At 41.0% G+C, this 20,089-nt stretch overlaps 1 protein-coding gene across 3 annotated transcripts in view; it reads left to right on the top strand.

Moving 5' to 3' along the window:
* EEF2K (eukaryotic elongation factor 2 kinase) overlaps positions 1–20,089 on the top strand; it is a 61,383-nt gene that overhangs the window by 16,931 nt on the left and 24,363 nt on the right. For all 3 annotated transcript variants that reach the window (XM_018568158.1, XM_018568090.1, XM_018568018.1), the window contains 7 exons: positions 102–202; positions 4,240–4,300; positions 5,720–5,757; positions 7,735–7,906; positions 13,259–13,408; positions 15,089–15,221; positions 19,340–19,467. In XM_018568158.1, the coding sequence (XP_018423660.1) occupies positions 102–202; positions 4,240–4,300; positions 5,720–5,757; positions 7,735–7,906; positions 13,259–13,408; positions 15,089–15,221; positions 19,340–19,467 (783 nt within the window). The remainder of the gene's footprint in view (positions 1–101; positions 203–4,239; positions 4,301–5,719; positions 5,758–7,734; positions 7,907–13,258; positions 13,409–15,088; positions 15,222–19,339; positions 19,468–20,089) is intronic.

Here is a 20,089-nt window from a genome sequence, read left to right as displayed (position 1 = left end):
TATATATATATATATATATTTTTTTTTTTTTACCCTCTCATCAGAATTTATCATTCAGTCCTGGGTGTAATCTAAAGTAATTGTCTCTGTCGCACACACAGGAGGCCTGGAGAAATGCCATCCAGAAAGCCAAGCAGATGCCTGACCCATGGGCTGAGTTCCACTTGGAAGAAATAGAAACAGAGCATGCAGTCCGACACAGGTCTGTTTCAGCTCTTGCTACCTTATAAGAGATTTCAGCACAGTAGTTGGAGAGTAGTATGCAGGTGAACTTAGGTGACTCTTGAGGTTGTGGATCCCACTCTGTTGCCTGACATGGCAGGAGGGTAATCCGTCCTCCTTATGACCTACACCAGATACATATATTAAAAAATAAAACTACAGGCATAGATATAAAACACAGTTAAATGGATACATGTGAATTGTCTTGTTTACCAAACATTTTGTAATTCTGTTTAGCCAGCTTTGTAATCAAAGTATTCCTGCCTGCTTCATGTACATTCGGTGTACATTGCTGGCATACGTTTTTTTGTTTTTGTTTTTTTTTAAAGGGCTTTAAAGTTGAAAACTCACTTTACTCTACGGCAGTTCAGTTGGATGGCTGACCCACTGCCAGACTCCCGAATGGACAATGAAGGTGCATCACAAAGGGTCTCAGGAGTGAGATGATGCTCATTCATATCCAGAGCCCAATCATCCATAAGGCAACCAAGGCAGGAGCCTAGAGCCTGGGGGGTGTCAAGGGAGTCCAGCCACAACCTTCATGCTCCTAAAGTTCACTAGCAGAATAGTGCAGTTGCTCAAAGCTGTGCACCTGCCTGTCATTTCACAAGAGAGAATGCACTTGTAGGCAGCTGGTGTCTAATGGGGTGGCCATGTCAGTGCAGACAGTGCAAATGGGGCAGCTATTCTGTGCCTGTTGTAATCCTTATCAATGTCAATGGAGGGGTGGGGGCAAAACTGCTACATTGACTAGGGCTCTTTTCTGCCTTAATACATCTCTGTTCATAACTAATTTAACAGGCAACTGGCACAGAATGCTACAACAGTAAACAGTGGTGTCACCAACTTGACTTTGCAGTGTTTTAGGAGCATGTATTTACAAGAGTGGCTAATCAGAATTACAAATATTTTGGCATTTAAAAGTCACATAAATGCTCCAACTGTATTTTGTACTGTTAATTCATAAAATAAACACCATTGAATAAAATGTTTCACCAGCTCTTGAGGCTATCCTAAATGGCACAATGAGCATTTAGAATATACATTTTTAAAGCCATGCATTGCTGAAATGCCACTATGCTATACAAGGTATTGTTTTGCTCACATTGCACCTTGAAATTTAATACAGAGACTTGTGTTTAGAAGTCTGCATGTTAAGTGGCAGGCTGGCTTGCATACTCAGAAACCTGGTTGAGTTCCAGGAATGTTCCCAGTAAATTTGGAATGCTTCACTGTGACACGTAGCCTTATGGTTAAAAAAGTTTAGGTAACATATGCAGCCAGCTAGGGACAGGACGCTACATTTTTATACAATTTATGTACGCAATGTGGTTTCACTGCAGAACTGATGTTTTTCATGTTTCTAATATTATTAGAAGGCAGACCACAAAAACATAGTCATCTTTTGGCTGTATAGGAGATTTACATCTCCAAGGAATCAATGGCTGCTGGATTTGGTCTTTTTTGTATGGCCCAGACCTGTCTGGTATGGAAGAAAAGCTTATACAGGAATGCTGCATGCTTTAAATTTTGTGCACTACAGGTACATCTTCCCAAATACAGTTCTGATACACAGTGGGCTGCTGTTTCTCTGATAACACAGTAGTATTTTGGGTAAACAGTTCAGCTGTAAGCAGCCCTTCCTGGTGTCTTAGCCCAACCTGAACTAGCACCACGTGTGCTTTAGAATGGTTTAATAAAGTTATTATTTATGTATTTTCTTAGATTAACATTGTAGAACGTGGGCCAAGATTATTCTAAATATAGTCATTGCTTAGATATGGCTCAGCTGCTGGGGTAACATCATACAGAGCCCTTAAACAGGCCAAAAATAGAACAGCATGACATGTTTGTGCTGCTGAGAGCATTGGCCTCTTGAAGTGTTCATAGTCTGTCTATGCTGAGCCATGCAGGCTGTCTGATTTCATTACAGGGCTCGTGCCATGTGAGTTTCTTAAACAATTCCTAAGTGGTTTTCAACCTGTGCTAAAAAACTGACAGTATTTTGTTATCCTTTTTCAATGAAATGAATTAATATCAGTTAATATTACGATATTAATTCAGAATGTGCATAAAATGCCATTCATCATTTACTGCCATGGATGACATACTTGCTTTCTACATGACATATTATCGAAGGCCACAATTAACAATTAGAATACTTTGTAAATAAATCCCTGTTTCCTTGTTAATCCCGCTGTGTGCGCAAGCGTAGATGGTGAGGTTGGCAAATTCGACTGGGTCAGCGTTCTCGACAGAACACCGGCTTCCTGCGTTCAGGGGCGGGGCTGTGCTTTGACGTCAATGGCACCGCAGCCACGCCCCCCGCCCGCAGTGCGATCGCCCGCACCCAGAACGCAGGCACATTAGTGCCTGCGTTTCGGTCCAGTGCGCTCTGCAAAAATACTGCAAGCACTATTTTTGCAGATCACACTGGAACGGAACGCAGGCACTAATGTGCCTGTGTTCCAGGTGGGGGCGGCGTGGCTGCGGTGCCATTAACTTCAATGCACCGCCACGCTGAACGCAGGGAGCCAGCCGGCTTTCATTCCAGTACGTTCCAGAAGCCAAACCCTCTGGAACGCAGCTCTAAAGCAAAAGAAAATTTGTGCAAAAAAATTTGAATGGCAACACCAAGCTGTGGCACACCAACAATCAGTGTGGCTTGTGGGAAATACTCTCTTACTGCTCATCACTATCAGGCATGGGTGGCAAAGGGATTCCTTAGAAACCTCTTTCTTAACTGGCAAAACTATGAACCCACATACAATTGCAGAATCCCTTATTTTGCCAACAACCAAAAAAATACACACTGAAAAGTAAGTGCAAGAATTCCATTCTTTTATGCAGAGACACAGTGTCATTGTCAAAAGTCTTAGGCGATTAGCCCAAATTTTGGCAGACAGTTAAATGAGTTCATTGGCGTGGTGACCTTGTCACAACTCTGTGTGTATATGACTGTTAATAATTTCTTTCAGTCAAACAACATTTTTAAGGGCAATTGCATTGTAATGATGTTGATGCATCTGGCTCTAAAAAATAGATTGCTTCTCATGTTACTTTATACCTTTACCCCCTTTCACAAAAAATCACAGCAGCATTCAGCTCTGCATGCTCATATGTCATACGTTGCTGGCAGCGGGCCTCTTTAATCAAACTAACTGTGTTTTCATGTGTAAGACCAACTGTCGACTTTACACTGGAAGTGATTCTGGCAGCTGAGCTGCTGCCATATCGCTTCCAGGGGCCTGGTGTAGTGAGTGTTTCCTCCACGCTGAATGGAACCGGAAGCTATGCTGATTGCATCACTTCTGGTCCCTCAGCTGTCATTGCTCGGCTGCAGAAGCAGGACAAGGAGCCATTGGAGTGCAATCTGTGCTCCGATAGCTCCTTTTAAAGTGGAAAAGTGACACTAGGGGCCTAATAGACCTTAAAGAGTATCTGTCACCACTAGTATGCTATCACATAGGGGGCTATTAAAAAAAATAAGATTAAATAAAATAAAGTCCCCCGACCCCCGTGAGCACGTGCGTATTAACGTAAACTTGTGTCGGGTGCTCCTACGTACGTATGTTAGGTATCGCTGGGTGCTCCAGAGTTTAGCAATAATTCTAGGAGCAATATTCATGGATATCTCTAAACTGTGTTGCCTATGGACAATTTGGGGTTACCGTATTTTCTCGCCGGTTCACGGACATACAGAATTTTTAACCTGGGAATCTTGGGTATCTATTGACTTTTATAGTACATTAACTTAATGCATACAGGTCTAAACTGTGGCTATAGCGTGTGCAAAAAAATGGCCTTGGCAGCGAAAGGGTTTAAGACTGTATCTTAGCTCTCTAGATACTTGCTGAAATAGGTATTTTCAGATGCAAAATTAAATATATACACAATGGAAAAGAAATTGAAATTATTTTAAAATCCTTTTTAGTGCTGAACTTAAATGATTGAAAAGACTCATTTTACACATAGAGTATTGTGCTGTGCTGTAATATGCTTGTTGTTTTGTTGTAGGTACAACGCTGTGTCTGGCCGGTGGGTGCAAGATGATGTGCTAATTAAAATGGCCTCACAGGTAAGTGATCTCAGTTTTATCATTTTGTTTTGCAGAAGATGCTGAAATGTAACTGTAACAGCGTAGGTCTGAAGTCGCTCATGGCTCTCTGTATCTGTGACTAAGATCTATTACTTTACTCAGCCACCAATCATCTTCAGACCTGTAGTGAAAGTTTCAATCTGATTGGTGGCTGTGGTGAAATAGTAACACCAGCTTTTAATATAACCAAATTGATTTTAAGCAATGTATATAATAGATGTAGTGACATTGATTATAATCTTGTGACTCTGAAAGAATTGTGTTACCTAACAGCAGAGGTACTTTGCCAACCAGTTTCTACATGATACCCTTTTATTCATTAAGGTCTGTAGTTTGTATCTGGATGGGACTTTTCTTAAAGAGGAAGTAAAGTGTTTTTGTGTTTTTTTAAGGTCCCCCCTAGGTGTAAGTAAACACATTAACTTCAGCACATTATGGCCGACTTGTCTTATAAACATTCCCCTCCATTTACGGCACTGTTTTCTCTCCCCTCCGATGCCAAGGCCGCCATTTTCACCCAGTCTTCTTTTGGGTTCAGCATCTTCAACCCTATTGATTGGTCAGTCGGCATGATGTAACACCCGTGTGCATGCATTACCTTACCTCAGCATGCCAGGTCTGTGCACTGAACTACACATGTGCGGCTCAGTGCACAGAAAAATTGCTGACAGGCAGGTAGAAGTTATTTGCTGGAAAAGACTTAAGCCAGCTATACCCTGTACAAATTTTGTCTGGTTCTTGATGGTTTTTGCACTGTGGGTGGCCCTGTCGCCACCCTTTGGTTCGGCATCCTTCGTTCACAAGATCAAAGGAGCTGAATGGAAAATCTCCAGGCAAACAATGACGGCAGTCAATTAGCTGTCATCACTGTTTGGGTATACTGACAGCAGCATCCCCGTTGCTGTCAGAATACAAAGCATACAGCAGGAGATTCATGCATACATGCTGTTTAGTGTGGATGGAGGAATCTGTTATATTTTTTGCGTTTAGCCCGCAGGTTGAACAAAAAACATGCCTTCGTGTATATCCAACTTTACACAGCCTTTTCTGCTATGAATAAACCTGCCTGTCAGCAATTTTTTAATAGGTCACTTTATTTCCACTTTAACTGTAGTACTTTATGATATATAAAATGAACATGAACCTGAGATGATTGTTATTTAGTTCTGTTTGTTTTAGTACAATTTATACTGTTATACCCGATATACAGTTTGCAAGATGTAGAGAGTATATGGGTAAACATTGGAGTTGTAGCTCAAATTAAGATCTTGCGATAAATGTATTATAGTTTCCCTTTAAGGAATAATGAGCTAATAGCATCTTACAATACAGGACATTCAAATAGAATTCATAAGCCTTAATGCATTTATTAATGTCAATTGTTTCTATTTACATCAGGCATTTGGCCGAGGTGCTATGAGGGAATGCTACAGGACGTAAGTATAGGTTCTTTCTATCAACAAGAATGTTTTGTTGTAGTTTTTTTAATGTACAGTATTATAATAAACTAATGGAAGTAAAGCTGGCCATGCACTATTACATTTTTTTTTTCAGTCTGTAGACTAAAGAGTGCAGATGGACGGATCTCCCACTGCAGTTATTGTATTCTCACAGCAAACTCCCGTCACTGTCAAAATACTGGAACAGTGACTACAACTGATTGACTGCGTTTACTGTTCAGCGAAAGATTTTTGGCCCAGCTCGTTCGACAAAAGTCACTGTTCAGTCCCGATGAGGCCACGCAGTAAAGGGAGTTTCTATGGGATGAAGTACCACGTAGCTCTACTTGGCATATGTGCCCACATATGGGACTTCATATTAAAGGCAGAGGAAAGAAATTGTCTGCTGCCCTTATTAGTTAAACAAATTATATTCTAATCATAAAATGTGATCTCATTGGCTCCTTCACTTTCGCTTAATTTACTGAAGTTCACTCCTTTTACTGGCTACTATCAACATTTATTATATTTATTGTTTGTTTCCCATATTTGTATATCACTGAGACATTAGACCACACTTTATAAAGTGTTTCTGAAGAGACATCTTAGTGGTCGGTCATAGCATATTTAGGGGCTTCATTTTATATAGGACCTTGAAACCTCAGATGGCCATACACTAGTAGAACTTTTTTGTTTAGCCTCTGGGCTGAGGGAAAAAAATCAGACTGATATGTCTATCCATGGTAAACTGCATGGATGGAGGAATCCCCCACTGCAGCTTTTGCATTTTAACAGCAAATGCTTGCTGCTCTCATCGGATTGGATGCAGTCCCTGTTTGGTTGAAGGTTTTTGGCCTGGCTCCTTCAACAACAGGCGATTACTCACTGAACTTTTGTCAAGCTGCCAATGCCACCCACTGTTAGAATCAGCCAAAATTCTAACAGCGTATGGCCTGCCTAACTCAGATATAAGGGAACCAAGAATGAGAAGATTCAACATTGCTAGCTGTAAATTATTAAATGCTCACACAATGACTCCAAACAGGTTTTTAAACCAGATACCAGTTCTTTCCTACAGTCTTGATAAGATCCTAGAGAATTCAATACTGTGTGGTTGCATTATTTTGTTTGGTTTTTCTAATGTGAATAAACAGCAATTTACCTTAAATTAATGACCTATTACATGATGCAGAAATAAGTTATATTACATCCCTATTTGATGCTTCATTGTTTACAAATGTTGACTGCATACCTGCCAAAGGTTCAAGAAATACTGGTTAGATTGTACCCAGCATGTATATAATGTTTAAAGAGGACATGACACCGCTTCTCACTTATGTGCTGCATTACTGCTATGAAGCACATAAGTACGTCTTAGTCCCCAGAGGAGCATATTGGCTCCTCTGGGGACTCGGATGTATCCCTTTTTTTTGACAGATTCACAAGTGCTGCTGGAGTCACCCTTGTCACTTCTGAGCATATTGGATCCTTGTGTCTGCCTCCTGGTGGTCCCCCTATCCCCAACCAATATGTCACTAGCACATTTCTGCAGCTCCCAGCACAGCCTAATAATATGTCAATTGGCAGTGCAGAGGTTGTGTTTGTGTGAGATTGGGGTGGGGGTAACAATGGGCAGTGGGGTAACACAAGGATCAGTAGTCAGACTGGCATTATTCCAGCTTTACCACCTCATATGTGCAGGTCTTGAGATTCCTGACTCCAAGAAAGTGGGTACAAGGTCAGGAATTTCTGCATGAGAACCTTTCTGCTGGACTCTTAAGAAGATATACAAAGCCAGCACCATTTGTAGATAGGAAAGTAATTGTAGAGATATATTTCCTCTCCACAATTCCTAGAAAAGAACATTCAACGGTCCATGTTCTGAATACAACATTGAGAAACCATACAGAAGTCTTGTTTTTGATGATGTATTCTTACATTGTAATCATTTCTGTAACTTTTCCAAATTCCCAGGAAGAAGTTGTCTAATTTCTCCCACAGTCATCAATGGAAAGGTGCTTTGAATTATGTAGCCAAGCGATACTTAGAGACTGTAGACAGAGATGTATATTTTGAAGATGTCCGACTCCAAATGGAGGCCAAGCTATGGGGGGAGGAGTACAACCGGCATAAACCACCAAAGCAGGTAGGATTCGTTTCTTGTCCTTGGAACTGAACTTGTGTCTTGCTATGTACGTGCTTTTAGAAAAAAAACCACACACATGCTCCTATTTGGAGTTTCTGCTTTTCTATTTGGATTCATGTTAATAGGCATGCACCGCCTGTTTTACAAGAAGCTGCTAGTTTATGGAGTTATTAACTGTTTTTAAATGTTCAGGATGTAGGGAGTTTTCCAGCACTGGAATGACTACACAAGCACATGAATCTGGATGGCGAGGGTCTCCATGCATTATTTGACATTAGTGCTGTATAGAGCCATAAGATCCGGTTATTACTAGATGGAGCACCGTTGACACTCTTTTGGTGGCGTGTGACAGGGAAGATACAGTCCTGGTTTCTGTGTGTTAGGGAAATTGTTCAAAGAATATTAAAGTGGACCTGAACATAAAAAGGCAAGGTTTGCTATCTTATAGGAGACTTTCCCTAAAAAAAAAATATTTTTTTCTCGAATTTCTCCGGAAATAGCTGTGCACTTTTTTTTAATTACTATTTTACAGCATAATATAATTCTACATGGGTATAAAATCATATGAAAAGAGCCTTAAAGAAAATGTGCTCTGATTGGCCATTTTTTTAAACAAGCAGCTGATTTCCAGCCATTAACCTTTTAGCCAAAATCCCCTATTTCCTAAGGTTTTTCAGTTCCAGACTTGAGAAACAGGATAAAAGTTGAGCTGCCACACTCAGACTTTTCATGAAGCCTTAGCCTTCCAATAGGCATGTTTGAATTATTCAGAGTAAAAGGCATCATGGGTGTGCGGAGTGACCTTATAACAGAATGCGATAGAAATCTCAAGTCAGATATTCAGTGTTAGGGCCCTTTCATATGGTGTCCCGTTCAAATCTGCCTGTCAGGTTTTTCAGGTGTATCTGAACGGAAGCTCAATGTTAGTGTATAGGCAGGTGGATATAAATAGATGTGAATCCATCTAGACTTTCCCAAAGACTTAATATAGGTCTGTTAAGCTCCATGGAGTAAAAACTGAACGCACACGTATTTCACAAAAGTGGCTCCGATTCTGCCGGGGATCTGCTCATGGAACCCCTGATAAGCGGAGCCGACTCCATCTGTGTGAAAGGGTTCTAAAACTTTTGTCTTGCACTTGTTGTTTTCATGGCAAATATAGTAGAGCAGCGGTTCTCAACCTGGGGGTCGAATGACGATTTGCCAGGGGTCGCCTAGCGGTTCCCGGCCGCATCTGCCAATCAGCAGAGGGGGACCTGAAGTTCTCCATCAGGTCCCCTTCTAGTGATTGACAGCTGCAGAGGGCTTATTTATCTTTATATTATTTATAATTAAGGTAAAAAATGGACAGTCCTATGAAACAGAATGTTGGGTAGAACCTGTCTCACGTGATGATAGCTGCCCGGTATCCCTTTATCTAGGATTTACCAACAAAAGTGCACAGACCCCCATGTTCCCAACAAAGCCCCAACAGGCAGGGAGAAGCACACAATTTGCTATGGCAGGAGGCATATGAAGTCCACCTCTGTTTTATCCTAGTCCTCCTAGTTTATTTATTTATTTGCAATGTTGGTTAGACGCGATGGAGGTCCTGTGTGCGGCGGATTCGTGTCCCTGAAGATGGCGGACGCGGCACAGGTACTTGTTTATGTATTGGAGTATTTGCACGAGTACTCATGCAAATACTCGGTATCGCCGCCGATACCGATGCTTGTATCGGTATCGGTGCATCCCTATTGGTAACTATGCCAGATTTCTACATACTGTACATGTAGCTTTAAATTGCTATTTTTGCCCCATGTCAGATGATTGTTTTACCCGGGCATAGTTTAAATCCAGATTACCGTATTTTGTTCCTCAGGAGGCACCCGATTTGTTTTCCTTTTTGTACATATCCAGCCCTATCTTTTGTGAAGATATTAATTGTTACGTATTGCTATTGTTGCACTATGAACCATGAAGTAATATTTGTATAGCTACAGTAATGTAATGAATTAGTTTACACAGCTTTTGGCAGACAGGTGAGAGAGTCAGAAATGTAACTCATGACCTTGTGTTCTACTCACATTTTATCACACCTACTTGTCGCTTAGGGCTTGAGCAAAACAGATCAAAGGTCATTTTAAATCAGGGAAACAACAACATAGGGATCAACTAGCATTTTGTGTTTATAACGTATTAATTTTTAAGTGTAATGCAAAGTGATATAAAAGCTGAACTACAGGCAGACCTGTCTGCAGACCTAGTGTGTTCTTCAGTGCAACCAGTTTGAGTACACGAAACTGCCTTGATATTAGCCTCCTCCATAAGTTAAGATTATTCTCATTATTATGAGTGATGATGCACTTTATTCAATGGACACTCCATGGAGCAAAGAGCTGTAACCTAAAGAAGCCAATCAGAATTCACTGTACTGAATCAAAATCAGTACAGGAAAGGTTCTGATTCTAATATTGTGGACAGTGCTACCATTAGATCAGGGTATATTAAGTGATCACATACTGTAATGATGATGATGAATATTATTATTTTATTATTATTATTAGTAGTAGTAGTAGTACATTAACCGTATTGCAATTTGGATATGACTTGCTCACTTATACAATCCCACTCTTCCATGTATTTGTTTTTGTATTAAGTAGATTCATAGATTAGCCAAAAAACAGAAACTTTCAGTCACTTTCAGGAGCTCAATTACTCTTTATCTAAGCAAACAACTGTTGCAACAACATTGGGAAAAGAGTTAGTGACTTATAGACTTGCATTGAGATAAAAAGTAGTAAAGCACAACCACTGTTTATGATTGTAAACCTGGATCGGAGCCTGCCTATATAATCTGTGAATATGGCTGCCTGATACCAGTTTGATGGTGTTTCTACCCAACAACAATTTCATAAACGCTTTGAGTCCCCAGGGAAGAAAGCACTACATAAATGACTTACATTTATATTATTAAAAATGAATATGTATAAATAAGCTGCCATAAGAACCCCAGAATGCTAAAATTTGGCACAAATCAACTGATCTTTGGCATAGCTCAGATGCTGTAAATAGATTCAGGTTCAGATACTGATAGGAAATTGTAGTTTCATTTTGATGTGATACTTTAAGTTGATGCTAGTGCAGAGCTGTTAGGAACTGAATGAACGACAATCATGTGTTCATTGAAAAGCTTGACTTCGCAGGGCTTAATTTGCTAAAGGCCCGTTCACACATAGTGCGAGGACCTGCGTTGTAGTTCACCGGATCAATACAAGTCACTGCAAGAAGGCATAGAAAACAATTGTTTTCTATGTGTCCCATTTACACCACAGTGCGGGTGTAATGGGCAGAGTGCTGCGATAAAATGCAAACATTCTGCATTCTGTCTCCGCACACTGCATGCCACCGCGGATCTCTGCACGGTAGTGCAGCATATCACACTGCCGTGCAGGAACTTGAATGGACTGTACACATATTACACTCCACAAAAAAAGAAAAAATTTAAACAGCGACAGCTCTGCCAGTGTGCCATACCACGCATACTACTGGGGATGTCACAACGCACTAGCCCATCTGCTGATACATGGGCCCTAAATGTATTTTCACACCCAGTTCCTTTAAGAGATTTCTGCCCCTTGCTTCAAGGCGTGCTCTGTGATCATTAGGGCCATCTACCATGTACCCCATTTCTTATAGTGTTTATATCGTTGTCCAAAACTGTGTTTATATTATACCCCCTTCTATTATTTATTATCTGGTACATGCACCTATTTCCCATGTTCACATGTTTGTAAACATGGTTGAAAGTATCCATGTTTGGCCATGCATTTGCTGAGTATTTTGTTTTCACTTTGGGTGTGTTATTCCTACTATGTTGAATCATACAGCGTGTCTCCAGTTATAGCATGTAATGGAAGCGAGTGAGAACTGACAGCTGATATTCTCCGGGGCATCGTACATATTGTACAGCAGTTTATAAACAACTCCACTAGCCAGTTTTCTTTTCCAGCTCTCTGAGACGTGGTATACGTGAGGCAGCACATTGTGCGCTGACATGTTTACATTTTATATTATGCTCCTCCTGAAACGTGAGCGTGAGAGCGAGGAGAATGGCTGCAGCAGCATGTGACCAGACTCCTCATATGCTAGTCTGACCTGCTCTGCTGTCTGCAATGAGACTGGGCCTATCCCTATCTAATCAGTCCCACTTTGTAGATAACAGAGTATTCACAAGAAGAAAGACTCTTCTCTGATTGCTCTTTGACTTATTATCTTTAGCTTATCTATATAAAAGACATGGAAACTGCAAATAATAATAAGTGACACATGTGTATGCTGCGTGTGTCATTAGAAGTCACAGGAGAAGCCTGTTCATACACAGTATGTTGTTTATATAGTTTATATAGTATTTATATTTTGGAACAAGGACATAGCTGTACATACGTTCCAGGATATTTCTTAGACCCCATTCACACTAGGGCGAAAGCATTTTAGCTCTTTTTTGTGGGATTTTTATGCGCGTTTCAGCGTGTTTTACAGGTGTTTTCTGTTCATATGTAATATCTTTTTAAGGCGCGTTTTCATGTCATTCTCAGTTGTCCAATGAAAAGCAGTCTTAGCTTACAAAAACACACAAAAACACGCTGATCGGCGGGTTTATATTTCTGTTTTACATGTCTAAATGTGTGTTTACTAAAGCACTTTAATGATCATTAACTGTGTTATTTTTTTAGACAAGGTCTTGCTGCAAGCCTCTGCCAGCAAGATCCTGTGTAGATATCAGTTACGTGATTACTTTGCAGTTGTTGGTGTTTGAGTGTTGCCAATCTTTTGTTTGTTAGCTGACTCTTGATTCAGATATTTATTTATATTGAGGTTTTATCAACAAATGCACATGTGTCTTTTGTCAGTATGACAATTTTGGCAAAAGGCAGGAAATCCAAAAAAAATAGTTTCTGTTTATGTTTTTGACTTCTTATGTAAAACATATGAGAAACTGTAATGTAACAGTGTGCAGCTTTACTATTGAAAACAAACAAAACTGAAAATAAATGTCTTGTGATACATTTTGTTATTGGAAATGTTCTATTGAAAAGCAGGATTTGACTAAATGTGTACATTCTGTACATTGACGACGGTCTGGAAAAAATGGTATCGGTGCATCTCTAATTAATGAACATTTTGATCAGAGGATTCATTATTAACCCAGGCAGTATGAATTTGTCATAGTGTGACTCTGACTGACCAAAGCAGATTTTTTACAGCCAGCAAAGGTAAAATATGCCCCAGAGTATCTCAGATGAGGATCTTCCTTTCAACCTCTGTGCATGGTTTGTTATTGTAGAGTAATTATTGGTTTTGTACTGACAGGTGGACATCATGCAGATGTGTATCCTTGAGATGAAGGACAGACCTGGAAAACCATTGTTCCACCTTGAACATTACATTGAGGGCAAATACATCAAATATAACTCCAACTCTGGATTCGTTAGAGATGACAATATTCGGCTCACCCCACAGGTAGGCTACATCAAAGTCTGTTAGACCCCATCCACGTTACTTAATTGTAAAAGTAGCATTTATCTCTGGGTGTTCAACTAGAAACCTGGCCACATTTCATTAACATGCTGCAGCCCAAGGGACATAAAGCCTCCATCCCTTTCTGTGAAGTTCTTCCTCCTTTCCATTGCTATATTGTGACTGGTCCAGAAAGCTGACAGTTTTCACATCTGTCTGTTTCTGCCTTGAGTTCCTGAGTGTTGTGTGCACAAAAAAGTTATATACTGGACAGTTCTCAATGTGACCCTGAGAACTATGTTTAGCAGCAAGTATACCAGAAAGGCACATTGCCTCTTGCTGGGCTCCCAAAGTCACATGAGCTAAAGCGACTGCTGCTTCCTCCAAATTATCCCAAAAATAGCTCTGTAAATACTTGCCTCTGCATTAATCAGCAAGTCCATAGACTTCTATCTTCAGGTGCTGCAGCCATTGACAAAGCCTTCAAATCCTTTTCTGCTTGCTCTGGTTCCTTCCATCGTGCCATACATTACTTCTGAGTCTTGTAGTGACATGGGGTCAGGTGGACATGGGCATTCAACACTTCTCATATTGTTGAATGCTGAAGACTTTGTCAGAGAGCAGCTTTGGAAAGACAGAGGTGTTAGGACTCAAAACTTGCTGGAGATGTAAGCTATTGCAGGCAGTTTAGCTTTGGATTTTTCAGGGGGTGCCATTTTTTAAGTTCTCATAACTTACTACTGGTTCATACCAACCACCTAAATGATGAAATCTGTGTTTTGGTATTTTTCCTTTTGTTTCCACAGTTATTACCTTTTATTGGTCTGTGAACTTGACCATTATCAGGCTTATATGGTAAAACAAAATTCTAATGCTTAAGTGGAATAATCGATAGTAGAATATTTTTTTACTGGTCTGTGTGTGTATATACATTAGGAATGTACCGAAATTTCGGCCGAAAATTGTACTTTGGACTAAATGCAGAAAGTACCATAAAGGACTAAAATGTGGCCAAAAGTTCAGCGTATCCCTAGCTTCTTCCCTCCCCGCTCGGTGCCGGTCTGTGTCCTCTCAGATCCCCGCTGCTCTCCCCGCCTGTTTCAGCAGAGGCAGCATGGATCAGAGGGAACACAGACTGGTGCCCAGCTGGGAAGAGAGAAACTTTAAGGAGGCCAAGCGGGGTGGTGTGGTGAGGAATCAGCGGTCAGCTGTCACAGGAGGCCCAGCTCTCCTCCCGCACTGCCCCACTGCATCCAGTCGGTCAAGATGGAGAGCGGAGTAAAAGTGTTCAGCGATAAGGACTGGTTGCTGAGTATTTGTAAATAACTGAGGACATAGTATGCTGTGTTCCCAGTTATGAATGAAGAGGAAGTGATCTACATCACTTCCTCTTCATTCATGATTGTGGACATAGTAACTCATACTATAACCTCAGTTTATGAATGGACAGCTTGGTCTAAAAATTAAATTTCAGTGCATCCCTAAGATATATATATATATATATACACATGTGTGTGTGTTTGTTACTTACTTTTGTGATATATTTAGATAATATGTATATTTCTCATTATGTTTCCTAGCAAAATTACTGGCCTTAGATCACTGTTTGACCCTGTAGTGAAGTATATGGTTTACTGTCTATTTGCACATTTCTCATCTCCAGTACTGTATTTCTCCTCCTAGGCTTTCAGCCACTTTACATTTGAACGATCAGGACATCAACTGATTGTTGTTGACATTCAAGGAGTTGGAGATTTATACACAGATCCTCAAATCCACACGGAGAGCGGAACTGACTTTGGAGATGGGAACTTAGGTATGTTTCTGTTATGGTGCATTCTTCATGCTTGTATTACAGTGGAAAGCTGCACTGTGTAATAACATTGGGCTGAGGTCTCTAGAAAAGTGTGGGGACTACATTATATGGAAGCTACTGCTGTAACCCTGCTCAGGGGTCTGGCAAGGATTTTACTAGAACGTCTACTTGTCACATCTATGGTTCTGTTTGCGTTTTACAGAAGAATGTTTTCCATGTCTGCATTATTTCTGCCTGTTGGTGAAATACAGAATCTTTAGTGCTTAAAAAAGAACTCCCGACACAAATTTTATTACCTCCCCCGCACTGCAAGGGTTAAGTGCTCATTTTCATCTAGAGACGAAAATAACAAAGAAATGCTCACCTGAACCTCAGAGTCGGCTGGCCATATAGGACGTGATGACTCACAGGACCTTAGACCGCTGGAGCGGAGGGGGAGCTAAGCAGCAGGGACCAGCCTAACAGCCAGACGGCTCCAAAGTTCAGGTGAGTATTTATTTTTTTTTGTCCCTAGACGGAAATGAGCACTTAACCCTTGCAGTGCAAAGGTTAGAGGAGAACTATGGGGTTAGAGCTTTTCCCCATAGTTCTCCTTAGGGTAACGGGAGGACACAAACCAGTGTCCTCCCATCACCCTAACCTCAGTATACCGCAAGCTACAGCTCGCGGTATACCGAGACGACGCAGCTGAAGCGGATCCCGACAATTATGTCTGGTTTCGGCCAGCTGCTTGAGTGACAGCTGGCTCTGCCTATCTAGAGGCAGAGCCAGCTGTACCCTCCCCCATCCGTTCCACCAGTCAGTACTGGAGGGTCAGAGCTTGGAGGGGGGAATCCAGCCCCTCCCCTGTCACGGCAGAGAGCCGTGACAGGATCGAGAAGTGAGCGAGCGACGATATATGTGTTTGCTCACTTCCCGATCTACTGAGCCGACCTGTGACAGTCTCATTGTCACAGGTCGGCTAGAACTATGAGGTGAGTGAAAAGCACTCACCTCATAGTTCTCCTTTAAGAACATTTTTGCCTGGAGTTCTTCTTTAATGTAAAGTGCATTATGAATCTCACACTGTTCATAAAGTTGCATCCTGCAATGTTATTTCCTGTGTTTACAGTGACCCTGTCACCACAGAGTTACTTGTAAAAGAAGGTCAGCTCTGTTAAAAAAAAACCACATCTATACTTACCTTTGTGGTGGCCCATGACTTACAATAACACCTCTTCACTGTTCCCCAGCTTCTGCAGGTATTTCATACATTTGGGTCTGTGAATACTTTCTTCTCCCTCTGAATGCAGTGGTTTCCCTCATCGGCTTGCATGACACTACAGGATGCTGCCATGGCAGTCTCTTCTTTATAGGCATCTGCTTTCCTGAAATAGTTTTATTGTGCGACTCTTATGAGTCTCTTTCAAGAGGACCTAAATCCACACTTCACTTAAAACAAATGGCCATTCTTGACCCTTTGCTCTCAGTACTTTTTGAGTCACTTCTCTGGGTCTGTGACTCAGAAATTACTAAAGCCAGAGACCACTAGCATACTAGCATTTTTGAAAGGATGTCAACCTAGACAGCCTCTGTATTATGTTATTGTCATGAACTGTGGGTGTGGACTGCTTTCCAGGAGAGTGGAGTCTAAGGGATGAATTGCTGGTGTTCCATCAGGGACCCCCTCACGGGAGTTTGGAATGAGCTGTAAGCTACCCCCAGGTTACTCAGCAGGTACTCATGGAGGAAAGCTCTAAAAGGAGGTTGTGTGAAAACTGTAGCCTGTAGCACAGCTAAAATTGATGGCACTGGTGGCACAGAAGGTACAAGAAAGTACTGGTCAGACCAGTGGCACTGATAACAGGACAACGCCAGAGGCAAGGTTGCATTGGTAGTTCGCTGCACTGGTAGCAAAAGTCTCTGAAAGCATTCGGTCCTGGAAACAGGGCTGCACTGGTAACAGGTGTTTCTGGAAGCACTGGGGTGCTGGGCACAGGAGTGCACCGTAAGAGGAGTCTTTGCAAACACTGGGGCAGTAGACACAGGAGTGCACAGTAATAAAAGCCTCTGGAAACACTGGAGCGCTGGTCACAGGATGTAAGGAGCTCAGATACCATGAGTACTGCCTTGATAGGGACACAATGCTTGAGCAGTGACAGCTTGTCCCGCTCAAGCTTAAATAGACACTAAAGTCACGTGATATGGTTGTCACACTCTAGGCAAAACCTGAAAGTGGTCACAAGAGATGGGTGCCTGCACAGGAACAAGGAAGGCAAGTGACTGTTATTGGAATGTCTGCACACCAACTTTAAAGCTCCGTTTTGAACTGAAGTCCATCCCGTTAGGCATCTTACAGGGACAGCCATCCATAAGTAGAGATAAGGACCAGCATCAAGGACTAGTGATGCTTGCTCTCCTTTCTACTTCTGTATTTTACACAGGTTTTCCTAATGTTGATTTCATATGCATATCTTAACCCATCATAAAGAATACAGTTCCTTCTGACAAGATTCCAGTATCATGTCAATTCACACAGTTCAATTTCTGTGTATGCCATAAACAAAATTGTAGCAAGAGGTATGAACAGGAGAGCCACACCAGAATCTTGGAGTCTAAAATGATTTTTTTCGATAAAAGGTTCAAGCAAAATCTCTATGTTTAACCATTTATCTTATATGTGTATCAGTCGGCTGTAGATCCACGAATCATCCCAGAATTGGTGCAGTCAGCATCAATCCAGCGATGATTTGAGGATCTACAGCCAAGTGATACACATATACGATACCTTTTTGTTAATAGTTAAGGTACTTGAATATATTTATAAGATAGAATAGACTGCAAACGTTGATTAATCAAAGTGAAGAGGATGATTATTATTTATGTTGTGTTAAGTAAACAATATATGATTATATATGTTGTGTTAAATTAACAAAAATGTGACTGGTTCCCCGTAGATGGATTTTGGTGTCTGAGGAAGTTTCTAGTATTTAGGATCTTTGTATTTGGGTTATTAGATCTAATCTGCCATGATGCGTTTAGAGCAGGGGAAAAGACAGATTATGTGGAGATTATTGGGAAAATGCACACAGGATTATTCAGTTCTCATAGATGCACTGAATAAACAATTCTGTTTAAAAAAAAAAGAAGTATCAAGCCCCATCGTTTGTGCGTATGTGCTTCTTTTACAGCGCTGAATTGTATGGATTGTCAGAGATGACCTAACCATCATCAAGTCTTCTAATGAAACTATTATAACTTTTAACTCACACATTACTATATAGGTCACACTTTATGTAATTGCAGCAGAGTATCACTTTTATCTCTAGGAACACAGAGGAACTGAGTAAGACACATAGGGATTTAGGGAGTAGAGCATAGAGAATGTTTGCATTTTCCAGCATCACTTGGCAGTCAGCTTTTTTTATTTGAAATTATTATTTATTTTGTGGGTATAGTTAGGGTTTCAAGAGAATGGATGAAATTTACACAAAGAAATCTAATTAAGATGGCAGGTAGGGATTTATTGTTCTTACTCATTTAGAAAAAAATGATCCAATTTATGTTATACTAATTTAATTACTAACGAGTGAGTTAAATAGTTATGTAGTTGTTAGGGTTAAATAAAGGTCTGTCCAGTTTAATGTGCGTGTGTTTGTGTGTATGTGCATGTATTAGTTACTAAGAATTCCCATACCTCTGTATATTGTATTCCTTGAGGAAGACATCTAAAGGTTTTTTGAATGTGTCTATACTCTCAGCGGATACCACTGCCTGGTAAAGAGATTCCACAGCTTTACTGCTCCAACAGTAAAGAATCCTCTAAGATTAAACCTCTTTTCCACAAGTCTCCGGTGGTGGCCTCTTATCTTCTTTAGGGACCTTAGAGTAAACAGTTTGTTACGGATTCTGCCGTCACCATTAAACAATTTGTACATTGTGATTATATCCCCTCTTAAACACCTCTTTTCCAGAGTGAATAAGTTTGATTTCTGTAGTCTTTCTTCATAGCTTAGGTACTCCAGCCCCCTTACTAATTGTATTGCCCTTCTCTGGACTCTCTCAAGTTTAAGAGTTAAAAAGAAGCATGTTTGATTGATGATTTTTTTTTCATAGTGAATTGTTCTACTTTTGTTTAGGGGTACGAGGGATGGCTTTGTTCTTCCATTCCCATGCCTGCAACAAAATCTGTAAAAGCATGGGGCTGACGCCATTCGACCACTCACCAAAGGAGAAATCCATTATGGAAAACAGCAGCAAGTTGTTGGTAAATACCTGTTTTATGAATAGCTCTACAGGAGGTGATCTGTCACCAAGACCTGCAGGTGGTGAAATATCAGGCAGTGTCCTTTTGAATCATGCAATTCTGAGATCTGCTTTTGATTTTCTCTTCTATATCACTGGCCTTGGGTCAGTTTGGCTTGATTTGTTTCATTTTCATGAAAAAGTAATACATTTTAGGGGGTTATTCACAAAGCTGCCAAGGGCAGCCGTGTGAATAACTGACCCGAAGTGAAGTGAACCGAACGCTGTTCGGGTATTCACTTCAGGCCTGTACGGCTGATTTCCGCTGTACACCGACTGAAGTCAGCCGTACATCAGCTTGCTTCGTGGGGCTTCGGGTCATGTTCGGCCGACCCGAAGTGCAGAAGGAGTTTGACTCAGCCGATCCAACATCTGGATCTGCTGAGCCGAACCTCCGGCAGGCTACTCGCTGCTGTTCGGCCTATTCTAGTAGATGTCGAACATTTGGCTCGGCTATTCTGCTCGGTGCCTCTGTTTAAAAAAGTAGAAGAAAAAAAAAAAAGAAACCGATCAGCAGAGCCGGAGGTGATATGAAAGCAAACTTTGCTGAGTTCTCATGGTACTGACAGATCAGCGCCCCCTGG

Source organism: Nanorana parkeri, unplaced genomic scaffold (genome assembly GCF_000935625.1).
Source record: "Nanorana parkeri isolate BGI_ZX_2015 unplaced genomic scaffold, ASM93562v1 scaffold3, whole genome shotgun sequence".
NCBI classification, from domain to species: Eukaryota; Metazoa; Chordata; class Amphibia; order Anura; family Dicroglossidae; genus Nanorana; species Nanorana parkeri.
This window is presented reverse-complemented; position numbering and strand designations above follow the sequence as displayed.